General features: G+C 39.6%; 1 protein-coding gene across 4 annotated transcripts in view; it reads right to left on the bottom strand.

The window, feature by feature from the left end:
• LOC138741051 (otoancorin-like) overlaps positions 1–15,802 on the bottom strand; it is a 120,750-nt gene extending 104,948 nt beyond the window's left edge. Inside the window, exons 1-2 of one of the 4 annotated variants that reach the window (XM_069894527.1) lie at positions 15,531–15,802; positions 8,537–8,673 (exon numbers count right to left, since the gene is read on the bottom strand). In XM_069894527.1, coding sequence (XP_069750628.1) covers positions 8,537–8,543 — 7 coding nt within the window. In that variant the 5' untranslated portion in view covers positions 8,544–8,673; positions 15,531–15,802. Of the gene's footprint in view, positions 1–8,536; positions 8,674–14,204; positions 14,227–14,657; positions 14,735–15,530 lie in introns of those variants that run through there. The other 3 variants (XM_069894529.1, XM_069894530.1, XM_069894528.1) reach the window with 3 other exon arrangements.
• Positions 15,803–16,988: the final 1,186 nt, after the last annotated feature.

Genomic DNA, 16,988 nt, shown 5'->3' with positions numbered 1-16,988 from the left:
CAATGTCAAATAACCACCAATCTTTTCAAGTTGGAGTATAACCCAACCCATGGAAACACATGTTGAAGACACTAATCAATCAAAATTTATCCTCTTAAAGCATCTCAAGATCACTCCACATCAAACCCCCAGTGACTACAAAGCAAATGCTCCCTAGACAATATTCCCACCAGAATTCAGCTTAATTTCTCCATCTCCTAAATCCCCCATGTCAAAAAAAAATGAAAGATTGCAGGTGATTGAAATGTAAAATAAAAAGAGAAAAGGCTAGAATTAGTCAGCAAGTCATGCGGTATCAAAACCAATTAGAAATCAAACATAAATTTGTGGAGAAGAAGTAGGAGTAGAGAAAACAAACAGGACATCTGTGTTAAATTGGAGATCGAATATGACCTGCTTTCACTCTCTCTTAGTCTGCATCTCCTGACAGGTGTTCCCTTTTTTGAGAAGTCTGCAGAGAAGAAAAGCTATTACAGTGGGCCAGAAAAGCAAGGGAAAAGCAGCAGGGATGTTATGGATTGGGAGACTTCTGTCAACTCTTATCAGGTTATGGAGTACTGCAGCTGCTATGGCAGGCTGCAGCCTGGGATCAGGAACCAAAAGCTTTGGAGCAGGTTGCTGGTTGACGGTGCCTGGTTTCTGGGAACCAGGAATCAGGTCCATGATTCATGAAGAGGCCAGGGGCAACAGATGGTTCCTAACGCTTCAGGGATTTGGAGCAAGGGATCAAGGCAGTGCAATTAGGGTCCTTGAGCTTGGCTCTCCAGTGAACAGAAGTTATGGTGGTGGTGGAAGCTGCTCCATCAAAGGATATGATGAGATCAATGGCCAGTCGATATCTCTGAAGGGATTCTCTTCTGCTTCTGCCCTGGCCCCCTCCACCCCCAATGTGCAATAAGACAGGATTCTCCTTGTCCTCAACTACCACCCCACCAGACTCTGTATCCAACATATCCTCCTCCGCCATTTCTGCTGCCGACTACACTATTTCACCATCAGACACATTTCCCTCTCCAACCCTCTTGGTCTTCCGCAAGGACAATTCGCTCCATGACTCCCTGATCCATTCCTTTCTCCCTACCAATTTCACCCTTGACACCTAACCCTATGACTTCAGGAGATGCTCTGCTTGCACTCCCTCACCACCATTTGGGGCCCCAAACAATCCTTCCAAGTGAAGCATCCAGTACTACCACTGTGGTTTCCTCTATGTCAGAGAGACTGGGGACAGACTAGGAGATCACCTCTGAGCACCTCAATAACGTGGATATCCGAGTGGCCACCCATTTCAATTTCCCACCCCATTACCTTGCTTTCATGTCAGTCCATGATCTCATGCACTGCCAGACTGAGAGCATCTATAAAATGGAGGAACAACACCTCATCTTCCATCTGGGCACTTTCCAACCAGATGGCATTAACATTCGACTTCTCCAGTGTTTTTTTTTTTAAAAAGAAACAACCGCTTCCAATCTTCTTTTCAGAGCCAATATCAATTCCTACCTTTCCACATCATATCCAATTAACACCTACTGGCTGTTAGGTCTGGACTCCTCCCCCTCCCATTCCTCCCTCTCAGTCTCTAATCTTTAATTAAGATGCTTGCCTGCCTTCTGCTTGTACGTTGAAGGCTCAAGACTGAAAAGTCAATAATATATCTCTACCTCCTATGGACATTGAGACACTAGCTAAGTTCCTTCAGCATTTCTGTGTGTTTTTACTAATAATGAAACACAAAGTCCTTGCGCATCAATAGAAACAGGAGAAAGGAGAGAAGAGTACAACATCTCAAGCCCCTTGCAATCCAGTTTCGATAATGCAGCATCGTGCACCACAAATTAACATGACCTTATCGATATCCAGTTTCCTTCCCTATTTTTCTACAACATACTCCAAGTTCTTGACCACATTGACTGACCTGCTGATTTCCTCCAGCATTTTGTTGAGCTTGTTGTGCATGCCTTAGCCCTCTGGAATGACCTACTCTTAATGACTGTTCCCTTTTCTGGCTGCTCATATTTACTTATTGATTTACTCATTAGATAGAATTTAAAATTCCCCTTTATGCTGTGGTAAGTTTTAATTCTTCATTTTGCCCCATTTGTTCAGATTTCTGAACTAGAGTAGAAATGTGACCATTGTGCCACACAGTCATTGATTCAAAGCATTAAAAATAAAGGTCCTATTGGTTCCCAATCACAAAGAACTAGTAATTTATAGTTTCTATCCTTGGTTAACAAAGGAGGAAAACCATCCATTGTTCATCTCATTAGTGCATGTCCAAAGATGTCATCATTGTCATTTCAATAGGGAATATTTCCTTTGTAAAAGTGCTGAGATTTCAGCAAAAAAAAAAAAAGGCCCTAAAGCATCGGTAATAAATATTTACCTCCCATGAATGCTGCGAGACCGACTATATGCCTCCAGCATTTTGGTGTTTGAACTCTTCTATTTCTTGTTTTAATAATAGTACTGCATTACTTTCCAACTCTTCGTTTGCTTCAGCAGGGCAAACAAAGCAATTATTTTCAGGCATCTTGTCTGTTGTGCATTGATACGAACCCGGAGGACCCCAAACCCCAGCAGCAATAGATATTCACCAAGACAAATGGTTACTTAAACAAAAGTTGCTTTTAATTATCTTTAAACATGAAAACAGGATCAAACTTTAACTTATTACTATTAACAACTAATCTAACTTGCCTCCTTCTAATTCTAAGCTCATGTGTATGTAATGTGCGTTGTGACGGAGTATATAGATATGTTTTTGGGAGATAAATTGGGAAAGGTTTGTTAGAGTAGGTTACATACAACCACTTTAAAACAGATACTGGAGCACTGCTAATGCTAGACATATCAGTTCCACAGCTTTTGCAAGAGCTTTGGAGAGTACCCAAGAGACTTGACTAATGGATTGTTGTTTACAAAAGGCAACAGATGAAAGATCTTGCTGGAGCCACAGATTGTCTGGAATTGTTCCAAGAGGGTCATGTGCATTTGCAAGCAGCTGGGACTGGAATAGGACAAGATGGCAAGCTTGTGGAAAGCTCCACTTGGAAGATGGCCTGTTCAAAGCCTTTGCGGTTCATGCAAGAGGAGAGGACTGGCTGTCTAATGTTTCACTTGGAACAAGAGAAACAAAAAAGGTACTCTGAGTTGACCTGAAAGAAAGAGGTTATCATCTGGAGAACCCTGAAGGGGGCAAAGTTTCGTCAGCAAGACACTGGAGTGTCTGATTATAAAGGAATCAGTTCTGGATGTCCTGGAACAACAAATCTCTCTCTGAAAACCAACAAGAACTTTCCTGAGCGGTAACCATTTACATTTCAAGCACCAGAGCCTGATGAACTTTATAAATGTTAAATTCTGTGCACAGTTTAAGAATTGTCTGCAACCAGTGAACTTGGAGGAATGAGAAGTGAGATTGGACTGTGAACCAAAGGACTTTTTTTGAACTTACACACACATTACATTTACATACACGTGCACTTAGAATTAGAAGAGGGTTAAGTTAGGTTAGTTAAGTTAAAGTGTGCTTCTGTTTTCATGTTTAAAGACAATTAAAAGTAACTTTTGTTTAAGTAACCATTTGTCTTGGTGAATATCAATTCCTGCTCGGTTTTGGGGTCCTCTGGGCTCATAACAGTGCAAGTTTAGATAAGTCCTTTGATTCACAGTCCAATCTCACTTCTCATTCCTCCAGGTTCACTGGTTGCAGGCAATTCTTATACTGTCCACGGAATTTAACATTTATGAAGTTCACCAGGCTTTGATGCTTGAAAGGTAAATGGTTACCACTCAGGAAGGTTCTGGTCAGTTTTCCGAGAGAGACCTATTGTTCCTGGATACAAACAGATTCCTTTTAATCAGCCACGTCAGTGTCTTGCCGAAGAAACTTGTTTTCCAGATGATAACCTCTTTCTTTCAGGTCACACCACAAAGTTCCTTTTTGTTTTTCTTATTTCAAGTGAAATATTAGGCAGCCAGTCCTCTCCTCTTGTATGGACCACAAGGCTTTTAACCTGGCTGAACTAAGCACTCACAATCCATCTTCCAAATGGGGTTTTTCCACAAGCTTGACAGCTTGTCCTGTTCCAGTTGCAGCTGCTGACTGTGAACTGCATAACTAAATGCTCTCTCTCTCACACACAGAGAAAAGCATGTTTTACTCTCTCTGCTTGCAAAACCACATGACCCTCCTAGAACAGCAATCTCCATTCAGACAGACTACAGCTCTGAACCTAATCCTCTGAGTCCTTTCATCTGTTGCTTTTCAAAACAACAATCCACTAGTGAGGTCTCTTTGGCACTCCCCAAAGCTTTTACATAAAATATTCAGAGCCAGCCTGTCTAGCTTGAGCAGAGCTCCGGTATTATAAATGAGATCTGTTCTGTGACCTACACTTAAAAAAAAACCCTGCCACACTTTATCTCCCAAAATCATATCTATATACAATATAAAACACAACATATTCTGTCACAGTGTGCACTCATACAGTTAAAACTCAGAGACATGATTCTTTCTCATCCTTTACTTTTATTAGACTAACCTGGCTACTGACACATAGGGGTTTTTTTGGGTAACATGATGTGGCCGTCATGATGCTCAGCAGAGGGCGGGGTTAGGGTTATACCCAACACTCTTTCTCTCCCCACCCCCACCCCTGTGGGATAAATGCTGACTGGGCCCCTTCAAACGAACAAGATTACATCAGGCCCAGGACTACAAGTGAGAATTAGAATACATCTCTTGAGTAATTATAAACGGGAAAGTGTTCAATAATATTCAGGGCACATAGTCCTTTAAGTGTTCATGTGTTTTTTTTTCTCTTTTGGATCACCTCAGCATGGTTTGCTGTGCCATTCTTTGCTCGAGACCTGTATGAACATGACAATACATAGAATCTTGTTCTGTCTACCACTCCCTTGTTTCTGCAAGTTAAAATGTTTGATTAACTTTTACTGTTTTTACATTGCCTGGCCCTACCAATTCTTTCCATCACTTTTCAATTATATTCCAAAATCCACATTGACTCAATAACCCACCCAACCTATTTCACATCAAGTGCTGGCTGTTAAAAGAATCATATCAACTGAGGATGCTGGAATATTGAGCCAACAAGTAGCTGCTGGAGAATCCCAATGGGTCAGGCAGCGTCCATGGGTAGAGATGGTCCATCAACATTTTGATTCGGGACCTTGAGTGGGAAGGGGAGAGACAAACACAAATGCCTGCAGACACCCTGATTGTAGCAGATACACATATATGCTGTAGGAACTCAGTAGATCATTCAGTGTTTAGAGAAGGTAAAAATACATTACCGACGTTTTGGACCTGAGCCTGGATAAACTATATCCAGGTGTGGAAGAAGATCGGGAAGTGTGAAGAGGTGATTCGGTTTTGGGCAGAAAGTGGAGAGAGGTGATGGAAGAGATCATTGGGAATGTGATTGAAGGTTAGACAGAAAAGTAAGAACAAGAGCAGTTGGAGAAGAGGTGGAAACTGTGGAATGATAAAAAGGTGGGATCAGGAAAAAAAACCAGTGTTTATGATGCCATCAGTTTGAATTTCAAGGAGGAAATTCATGCATTAGTTCTCAAGTTTATACTTAGCTGCCCCCTAGCAATGGTCGAGACCCAGAATATGTGTAGGAATACTGAAGGGAACTGAAACATTTCGGCACTGCGCATTCAAGTTCAGACCTTCAAAGTTCAGCCAAAGGAGAGTCCTAGGGATGGAGATAGACACTGCTTCCAAGCACAGTACAGAAGGATGAGAATTGATTTGGTAAGCAATGTAAAAGAATATTTTTGACCACAAAAGGGGCAAAATAATATCTTCCAAGAAAAATTATGAATGCACTTCATATATTACTCGTTGAAAAATATGAGTTGACACACAGCCCTCAAAGAAAAATAAATAAACTATAATTCAGTGTAAAGGAATTGTAGTGAAATTTATTTTTCTATCCTGAACTTTGTATTCAAGTCTTAGCAATGAATAAATAACATGACACAGATATTATGATACAGGAACAGATGCTTCAGCCCATGATTGTACCAATCAGGATGCTCATTGAAACAGCTTATCTGCCTGCACAGGTGTCTATCTAAATACCTCAAACATTGCTACATAGCTACTTTATCCACTTCCCCTGACAGCACAATCCAAGCACATACAGCTCTCTGGAAAAAAAAACACTTGCCTTGGACATCTCCTTTACACTTTCCCCCTCTCTCCCTCAACCTATACCCTCTCACATTCCTCCCTGGGAAAATGACCATCTATATCTCACAAATGTATTTATATCTGTCAGGTCTTCCCTTAGCCTCCGACCCTCCAGAAGAAAACAATCCAAGTTTGTCCAACACTCACTCTCTCATTCAGGCCACATCTGGTAAACTTCCAAAGCCTCCACATCTTCCTCTTTTGTAGCAGTTCAAACTCCAATGTGGCCGAACCAAAGCATTTTTCACGACAGCAATGACTTTCCAACCTTTTTACTCAACACTCTGACCGATGAACACGAGTATGCCTGATGTCTTCTTTACCTGTGACTTTCAAGTAGCCATCGACCTGCACACCAAGATGTCTCTGAATATTGTTCCTTCTCATTAATTCTTCAATCCCCATTTCACCCTTCTAATTCCCTATTTTAAATCTCTCCTCCTTCCTCTATATTACAAGATGTCTCTGAATATTATGTTCTTTCTCATTAATTCTTCTATTCCCATTTCACCCTTCTAATTCCCGATTTTAAATCTCTCCTCCTTCCTATATATTACTCAATTAGTCTTTCCAATGGATGAGACTGTCTCAAGTGTTTTGAATTTTGCAAACAATTTTTACTTAAGGTCATACATCAATATGATGCTGAATTATCAGTGATTTGAAGGTTCTTCAACTGATGTTGTTACATGCACTACATCCATTACTCTACAACATGAAATTACCTGATAATATGGAGATTGTTACATGAATGTTAAGAAGCAATAAAAAACAATTTTAAACATTAGAGTGGCTTTTGGGACATCTAGAGGCCAGAGACTAATTTGCAGTTTGCTGTTAATATGTTGAAAATGGAACAGTCATTATGGTATCTCATTGGCTAACAGTGGTTAGTTAGTGCCTTAACTCTGTAATGTTTGCAATTTAGTTAATGGAGAGGGAGAAGAAAAGCAGATCTTGCAAATTCAACAGATTGTGAGCTTGCTAATGTTGCTGGGAAAAGTAATCAGAGTCGAGAACCACCAAAGGACATAAATACTGAAATGACTATTACATACTTGAGAGGCACAAGTATTGCAGTGATTTAAAAAAATAAAGAATTGCCTTGTTTATCAACTGCAAAAACAGAATATTCTCATCTTGAAAGGCATCCACCATTTAGTTCAGTATACAAGATTGCAGGAGAAATTCAGCATTGTTTACAGTAGTCGCTACTTCTGTTGTCATGAGAATGCCTTTTATTTGGTTTTAAGTCACAGTGAATATCTCATCAAGACCCATCCAAATAATCTGATCTGAAGTAAGCAATCTTTTTAGAATCAAAAAGAAAATAATCTAGCCATGCCTGTAATTAAAATATAAATTGCAATTTTAATGATGAACTGGAGGCAAATTTATCTGTGGAAATGTTCCGATTCACAAAATGTGCAGAAATTAACAAATTAAAATCAGAAAAAAAGCATTCACTTACTATAAACTATATTTTTTATAGTTTTATTTCTATCAGTTGATTTTTCAGTTGCAAACTGAAATCTTTTCCTAATCCAGCGGTTCTCAACCTTCCCAGCACCCCCCCACCAACTCACATACTACCTGAAGTAATCCCTTACTAACCATCCTATGCCATAGGTGCTCTGTGGAGAGTAAGCAATTGCAAGGTGGTATATGAGAGGGGCAGAAAAAAATAAAGGTGAGAACCACTGTGCTAATCAGAATGCAGTTCTCTGACTTTGAGCATTAACCTCATTAAATTTAAGTGATATAAATGACTTAGCATCACATTCAACAGATAGCTAAAGAAGCAGCAGTAATTTGTTGATAAAGTCTGCAAACCATTGAACAAATTTAGGAGAGATGGTGGAATGGAATTCTCAGGGAAGGATTCAAGGAATACATAGTCTGACTTGGAAGGCCACATTCATGTGTCCCAGAGGATCTACTTGCATAAAGGTGGCCACACCTTCCCTGGGCTGTCAACAAGGTGAAGAATAACTACCCAAAAGTCTGAAGAAACTCAGCAGGACTGGCAGCGTCCATATTTCACCAATGTTTCAGCCCGGTCATTTTTCTTCAGAAAAGGTTACGAGCCCAGAGGACCCCAAAACCCAACAGCAATAGATATTCGCCAAGACAAATGGTAACTTAAACAAAAGTTGCTTTTAATTATCTTTAAACATAATAACTAGATCAAACTTTAACTTATTACTATTAACTAACTTAACTAAATCCTCTTCTAATTCTAAGAGCACGTGCATGCAATGTGTGTGCAAGTTTAGAAAAGTTCTTTGATTCACAGTTCAATCTCACCTCTCATTCCTCCAGGTTCACTGGTTGCAGGCAATTCTTATTTTTTGTAAACAACAATCCTTTCGTGACGTCTCTTGGGCACTCTCCAAAGGTTTTGAAAAGGCTCTGGGGCCAACTTGTCTAGCATGAGCAGAGATCTAGTATTTTAAATAAAATCTGGTTTAAAGTGTTTGCATGTGACCTACACTAAAAAACCTTCCCCAATTTATCTCCCAAAAACATATCTATATTCTGTCTCAATATTATTTGCTTTTGAGCTGCCTTTACCCAAAGGATAAAGGCAATCTTGAGTGAGGTATCCCTCTTCAATTAAAAATGATCGGCAAATGAATTACCCTGCCATTTGTATTACACAAAAGAAAGGGAACCCATTGATCAGAATAGTGGGCAGAATTCATAAGTAGCATTTAAATACTGCATATACTGGTGTAAAAGTCAATCTTATGAGAAAGTTGATCATCTATTTTTGGTCCAAAGATATCTGAAATTTTCAAAATATCACCTATAAACCTGGTTTCTCACCTCAGCTCCGGTTGTCTGTAGGCTGGAGTCCAAAAGACTTGGTCATGAACTCTCAACTTAGCTCTGGCTGCCCGCTGATTGGAATTCCCAATGCCTCCCACAGAGCAGATACTTACCACAGTCCCGAGCATAGCAGGACATGCGTTTTGATGCATAGGCTCTGTATTATGACTTCATTTCATTGTTTTTGGTTGTTTATTCACTTAGAGATAATTTTCGACCTGCTACTGATATGATAGTTTGATTCTAGTGGGAATTTCAGCCCTTCAAAATTACCACCAATGTAATAGTCAACCCCATAAATATAACATTAAAAATTGTCTACAAAATTTGACTTTTGAGTATATACGGAACAGCTACTTTTAAATGATTTTTTTTATTGCTTCATTTTGAATGCAGTAAATCCTGAACATCCTTTTTATACATTGATTTCATATTGATCCAAAATCATGCAAGGTTGCTTCACTTGGAAAGAGCACCACACAAAATCACCATCTCTTATTAGCTACTAGGACCACAGTGATATGGATTACCCTACCTACAGCCTGCACCTCAAAGTACATGGAAGATACCACCCATGATTCTGAACGGATACTCCAAATTTACTTGAAGGATAAACAAACGGACATTTCAGCCCTTAGCCAGGTCAGTAAAGGGAGATGCACTCAGCTGGAATGACACACTGTTTGCATGCTGAGTGTCAGATTCCAAAAATATCACGAGGACAGGTTACCAGGTAGGAAGAGGAGGAGATTCAAGGATGTGCTCCAAGTCTCCCCAAAAAAAAATTAAAATGCAATTTTGATTTCTGGAAATTTGAAGCTCAAGACTACTCAGTAGAGAAGGAAATTTTGGAATAAAATTGCAAACTTCAATTCCATGCTTCAGAAGCACAGAGAAATCCAAGAAACAAGGACCCCAAAACCCACCAAGACAAATGGTTACTGAAACAAAAGTTATGTTTAATTATCTTTAAACGTGAAAACAGAATCACACATTAACTTCTCACTATTAACTTAACTAACCTAATTTAACCCCCTTCTAATTCTAAGCGCACATATATGTAATGTGTGAGTAAGTTCAGAAAAGTCCTTTGATTCACAGTCCAATCTCACTTCTCATTCCTCCAAGTTCATTGGTTGCAGGCAATTCTTATAGTGTGCATAGAACTTCACATTTATAAAGTTCACCAGGCTTTGGTGCTTGGAAGGTAAATGGTTACCACTCAGGAAGGTTCTTGTTGGTTTTCAGAGAGAGATTTGTTTTGCTGTTCCAGGTCAACCACAACTGATTTACTTCCATCAGCCACTTTAGTGTTTTGGAGATGAAACTTGCCCCCTCAGGGTTCTCCAGATGATAACCTGTTTCTTTCAGGTCACCAAAGAATGCCTTTTTGTTCCTCTTATTCCAAGTGAAACATTAGGCAGCCAGTCCTCTCTTCTTGCATGAACCACGAGGGCTTTGACCAGGCGGAACTAAGCACTCACAACCAGTCTTTCAAAATGGGGTTTTCCACAATATTTCCAGCTTGTCCTGTTCCAGTTCTTGCTGCTGACTGTAACACTGTAGATCTGATCTGTGTATGTCTCTCTCTCACACACAGAAAAAAAACCTGTTTGACTCTCTCTGCTTGCAAAACCACATGACCCTCTTAGAACGGCAAATTCCCCTCCAAACTGTCGGCAGCTCCGACAAGCTCTTTCAACTGTTGCCTTTTTGTAAACAACAATCCATTAGTGAAGTCTCTTGGGCACTCTCCAAAGCTTTTGAAAAGACTGAGGCCCTGTCATGTCAAGCATTATCAGAGCATCGATATTTTAAATAAGATACGATTTAAAGTGTTTGTATGTGACCTACACTAATAAACCCTGCCCTAATTTATCTCCCCAAAACATATCTATATTCTGTCACAATGCCAAAAAAACAAAATTTTCATCTGCTTATCCCATCAAGTACATCCTGCTCATGCAAGAGTTGAAATGCATTTTAATAATTCTTATTCCCAATTCTTATTTGCAAATTTTATTTATCATTTAATGATTCTGTATTTATGAATTTTATCTCAAATGAATTTTTTGTATTTACTCTTATTTTATTAATTATTTTGGTGGGAATAATAATGTTCCTCAATGTAGTTGCACTGCTGAGGGTAATTGTGGGCAAATTTGTTACTGGGCATTTTATTGGATTCTTTGGAAAATAAATTATTTATATTGTCAGTATTTTTGGCGACATTGCATTGGGGCTGATCATGTGACCAACGTAGTGTTGCTGAGATTTCATTGTATAAATTCTGTTATTTTGCATGCTTAGGAGCAAAGGTGCAGAAATGAAAAAAAAAACAGAAGGCTATTGATGTGTTATATTGTCTTATGCAGGTAAATGTTAACAATTTTTGCTTAGTCTCTGTTTAGTCACTTAGCCCTATGCAGTATTAAACTTGCCCACCAGGTGCCACTGTTTTTGCTTTTCGTATGCAACTTTTTTCATGGTTTGAAAAGATTTGTTGAAGTAACTTAGTTGAAAGCATTTTCCTGTCAATCTTAATAGCTTTCAGCTAATATTGCATATACTGGTTTGAGTACATGCTAAAGTGTTTAAGTACTTGTGCGCATTTTGAGAAAAAGAATGAAACCTGATCCAGAGAGTGTCGGTTCCACCGCTGACAGAGCAAATTTGCAGAAAAGAAGTAAATGCAAAAGATAATTGATGTGTTATATAGACTTCTGCAGAGAGCAAATAAATGCTGGGGAAAAAAAAATCTTCCATGAGCCCAATGCAAGCCTATTATTACACCCCAACTGTGGAGAAGAAAATTTCCACATTGGCCTCAATCACCTCAGCCTCCAGGTATGCAGAGTTCAAAAGCAAGTCATTCCCCAGTCCTGATACACCACCCAAGAATGCTCAGTACTCAGCAGGGGCTGGCGATCAGCATTGGGGTGATAGGAAGGGGGCCACAAGTGTTCATGACCAACAGACAGTTAGCATTTCCATTCCAACGAACAAAGGGGGGCACATTTAGTGCCATATTATCACAGCACCAGAGAACCGGCTTCGAATCTGGAGCTGTCAGTGAGGAGTTTGAACATTCTCCTCATGATCCATGTGGGTTTTTTTTCTGGATGCTCTGGTTTCTTCCCACCCTCCAAAATGAATAGGGTTGGTCGATTAATTGGGTGGAGTATGTTTCATGGCCAATAAGGACCTTCTACCATGCTATATCATTAAAAATAAAAAAAAATCAATAGGTGAGCAACAATATTTCTTGCTTACCCCTACCTGGTGGCAAATTAATAGTTACACAGCTTAAGCAACATGTTTAGTCTACTTATTTTCTCAAAGAGATCACCAAAATCAAAAGAAAGGTTTGTTATTGGGCAGACACAAAAATTTCCAACATTAAAACAATTTTGAAATTCATTTTCATGACTGTGGTTATACAGAGAAACAGTAATGATATTCAAAAGAAGAAACATTTCTGAAGATTTTTTCATGCTTTCCTTAAACAAATATGCATAATAATTGAAAGCCAACGAACTCGAGCTTGCACGGACTCTTGAGTGTATTATTTCTCTCAAACTGCAGTCACAAAGCAATCTAGATAATCAGAATTGCTCACAAGGGCTCTGTACCCTGTTCAATGGTTTTGACATGAAACACTGGTGCCAAAAATCAGTCTCATTCTTCATTACACTAAAAAAATATTTGCATGTGTAGCTTGTTACAAGTCTGCTCTCCTAAATTATTGCAAATTTGGCTACAATTCAGAGATGAGCATTTTCTTGTTGTCTGATTAGACATCAATGTTGGCGCTCTCAATTCCGCTGCTCCCTTATTACTGCACATCTGTAAAAACATCATGGGCAGTGAGTGGCCCGCTTCTGCACACTTCCCACATTAACTACAGAGAACAGCTGTAGACGTTGTGACTGCTCAAAAGAAGAGGAAGTCTAATTGGTGTACAAGGCACAGGCGAAGCAACAATTCAAGGGCATAGAAAAAGAATCATGATGTACAACAATGTAAATGAAACACACATGGCCAAACACTCACCACAGCCTGTACTTAGTCGCAATCCCCTAACTCCCCCCTCCTTCGATCATTGTCTCACATGGAGCAAGTGTACATACATATATGCAATAAAACGATCATGTCCCCCTCTGACACTGAAGAAACAGCCAGAATGGAATGGAGAAATGAACTTTTGGGCCACTACTCTTCCTAATGGGCAGGAGGACCACCAAACCACTGATTAAATGAGTTTCCCTGGAATATTCCTGGCTCATCTGAAGAGAGTCAGTCGGTGTCCCTTGGGTCAGGTGAGATGAATTTTTGATCTACCTCATGAGATACCTGGTTCTGAGCTGATCGACTGTTTAAATGACATCAACATGTAATGTTCAACAGATTGGACTCTGCCAAACAATAATTATGTCCTAGAGTTGGAAACTTCAATTTATATCACAAAGAATACAAATGTGATCAAGATAATTGACATCATTTGGTAGACATCTGATGGGGAAAAATATTGAGTGAGAATAGCATGGAGCCTGGAAGTGGCTAATCGTGTTTCACTCTTGATCAAATTTCACCAGAACTGGTCACTAATTTGTTTTACTATGGTTTTCATCGCATTGGGGCAGCACAATTGCTAAGCAGGGAGATTTGCTGTCTCTCTGTTCCAGCACCTGGGATCAATCAAGACCTGTGGCATATTTCCCACATTTCACCCCCCCCCCCCCAACTCAGTTTCACTAGTTTAATGCGATGACAGGTAGTTGACAGAAGAATCATGGGCAAGGTGATGGGGAAGTGAGAAAGAATAGATTGCAGGGAAATGTGAGGGAATAAGATTGATGGAACTGCCTTGAGAGCTGGCAGGGGCTCATTGGACTGAACAATCTCCTCTACCATGAAAAAAAAATGCAGAACAATCCAATTTTCAGCAATTCTCTGTAGATTTCTGTGCATAATCTTAATGTTTAAAAACACAAGACAATATTGACCGGTTTTGATTTGGAAAATCTACATTGTAAATTTATACTGGTATTGTGAGAAATACAAGTTTTCTGTTGATCCCTGCTGATTAATTTAAAAGCCGACATCTATTTTAACCACATCATTTCACACAACCTTGGCTCACCCATTTATTTCACACATGTGAAACGAGAAGTCATGTTAAAACTCAGCAGTCTTTTTTATTTGTTATACTTTCTCCTCGATGCTGCAAGAAGGTAACAAAATAGAATGTTGCTTTGGTGTTGCAGTATTATTCAAATAAAATTCCCCATACGACAATCATACAATCTTCAGCAGTTCTTTAAAGTATCCATTTAATCCCTTTCTCTTAACTCTGGAAACAGTTGTGTGCAATGGAGTATACCCACCCCAAAAGTGCCTTTTGATGACTCATTTGCATGCAGTAACAAGAATGGATTGTTTTTAAAGTATCCATCCATTAGGAATTACAATTTAACCGGCATATTTTTAATCTGATGACTTTCCAGGTGTAAGATTCAACTGAATTGGTTTCCACCTCTAATTCAGGCATGGTGGAAGGCATGGTGTTAAAAAAAAAAGCTTTTCCTTAACTCACCTTGCACTCTATTGCCAATTGAATGGTGGCCAGCCATCGGGAAGAGTTGTCCCATCTTTATTCTGGCAAAATTATTCTTTCGCAAACCTGCGTCAAATTTCGCTTTCCCCTTCTTTGCTTTAAGGAAAGGAAACCCACTCCACACCACGCTTTGGAGTGGGTCAAGTTTCCGTCACGCTGCCTCATTAATCCACCACTGCCCCCTCTCTAATTCAGTGACACCCTTTCCTGGTCAAAATCGTCCACAGCTGGGGTTGAACCGATGTTTAATTAAGCTTTATCATAACTTATAGAGTTTTTTTTTGTTGCTTCCATTTCTAAAGCGAAGATTGCTGAATTCAGTTTCAATCAACTTGTTCTTCATTATCCAAAGCCAAGCACTAGCTAATCTCTGTTCTTTTACCTTAAACCAATAATTATAAATTTATTTGTAACAAAATTTCTTAAAAAAAAGAAACAATTTTGCTTTGAAATGAAACTGAAAGCCAGAAAGGATACTCATTTGCAACGTGCATCTCCAGATGACTTGTATTTCTAAAGAAAAGGCTCTTCATTAAAACTCCTTCAAACTTCTTGTTGGTTTCCCATTAATGTCTCCTGAGAGTGTCTTTGGGAGCCAACAACCGACCGACCATGTCAGCTGGATTCACAGCAATGTTCTGAAGAGCCCCCCCCATGTTAAGATATCAGTAAACCGATGGCAACGTTCTTTAGACAGAGGCTGCATTATATGGAAATTGTGCTCTTTCAGTAGATTCTGTCCCTCTGCAGATGCACGTCACTGAATTTGCTCATTTGGAACACATCTTTGAAATCTGCTTTTCAAAATTGCTTTTCTGAACCGAACGAAGGTTGCAGTTACCTCCAACTTACCTCCTGTTAAAAGTCAATTTTCAGAGATAGTTCAGACCTCTCAGTTCAGCCCTGCTGTGGATCAATATTTCCTTCCACCTCCCGTTCGGGTGGGTTGGAATGCAGAAAAGAGAGCTTTATATTCTCTCACAATACTCGCCACTTTGATACACAGGTATCCGTTGCCAAACTGTAATCATCTTTAAACACCTCCCATTTTTGCAATCTTCAAAGCATCACGTTAACATTGACACCAAAAAAGTTATTGTGCAAATGAGCTGACATCCGTAGTCTCGGTGACTTCCTTTTCTGAGGTGGGTGTGACCAAGAAAGCCTTCAAAGTTCCTACCTGTTGACTTTAGAACAGCTTTGTCTGGTTTCTCAGTGCCCCCTCCTGATGCTGGTGGAGTAAAAACCTAATTGCCATCGGACGTTTACCCCTCCATTTCACTGGTTGGGCAAGCGTTCCATCTGCACCTCAGCCTTCAGCTGTCATTCTCGCCAAGATGTCATCAGCCAATGCAAACCAGGTTTTACACAGTTACCAGTGCAGAGAATTAATGTTTCTGGTCTTGGGGCAAGAAAGATCGACAAGTTTTCTCTCCTGAAGTTGTTAAATTTCCAAAATGTAATGCAATGTGGGTTTAAGCATTCATATTTTTCTTCTATTCTTCATTTTCCATTTTGCTTTCATGCAGGCAAAAATGATTGCAAGCATTATTCGCCGCCTTATGTAGACAAGAAGGAAAAAAATAAAGATTCTGTGTTACTTTCAATGCTGGTTCTCGTTTGGAAGTTGTAGGTTTTGATTGGAGGGGCCTGCCCAAATTTTTGTGTTTACCACATGCGGGTGTGGAAGCCGTGAGTAATTTATTTCCGTTTGTGTCTAATTAACAGTAGCATCCTTCCATTACTACATCAGCTGCCGTTCCCCTTTGCAATTAGAAGACCGTCCTCTTCAAAGTGTTGATCAATGAGGTGTCAACTTGAAACTTCTGGACTCATAATTGGTGTTCCCAAACTGAAAATACATGCCAAAAGGTTGCCCACCCAAAAAAAATCTTCCAGTGATAATAAAGGTGTATTCTGGTGGCCAAATAAGAGAGGTATGTTTTTTTTATCTATAATTTCACCTCCTATCATCCTCTGTCCACCTTTCATAACCTTCCTTTCCACTTGAACAGGTCAGCAAAGAATCACGACCACCAGATGGAATTCAATCCTTTCAAGGATCTCAGCAAGTTGTGGCAGGGTTAGCATTGCGGTCAGCACAATGACATTACTGCACTAGTGACCTGGGTTTGAATCGGTTTGGACATTCTCCCCATGTGCACATAGGTTTCCTTCAGGTACTCAGGTTTCCTCCCACATTCCTAAAGCATTCAGGGTTGGAAAATTTATTGGTCACATGGGTATATTTGGGCAGTGCATGCTCATGGGCCAGAAGGGCCTTTTACTGTGTGGGATCTCTCAATTAAA

The sequence above is a fragment of the Narcine bancroftii genome, chromosome 8 (genome assembly GCF_036971445.1).
Source record: "Narcine bancroftii isolate sNarBan1 chromosome 8, sNarBan1.hap1, whole genome shotgun sequence".
Taxonomy (NCBI): Eukaryota; Metazoa; Chordata; class Chondrichthyes; order Torpediniformes; family Narcinidae; genus Narcine; species Narcine bancroftii.
This window is presented reverse-complemented; position numbering and strand designations above follow the sequence as displayed.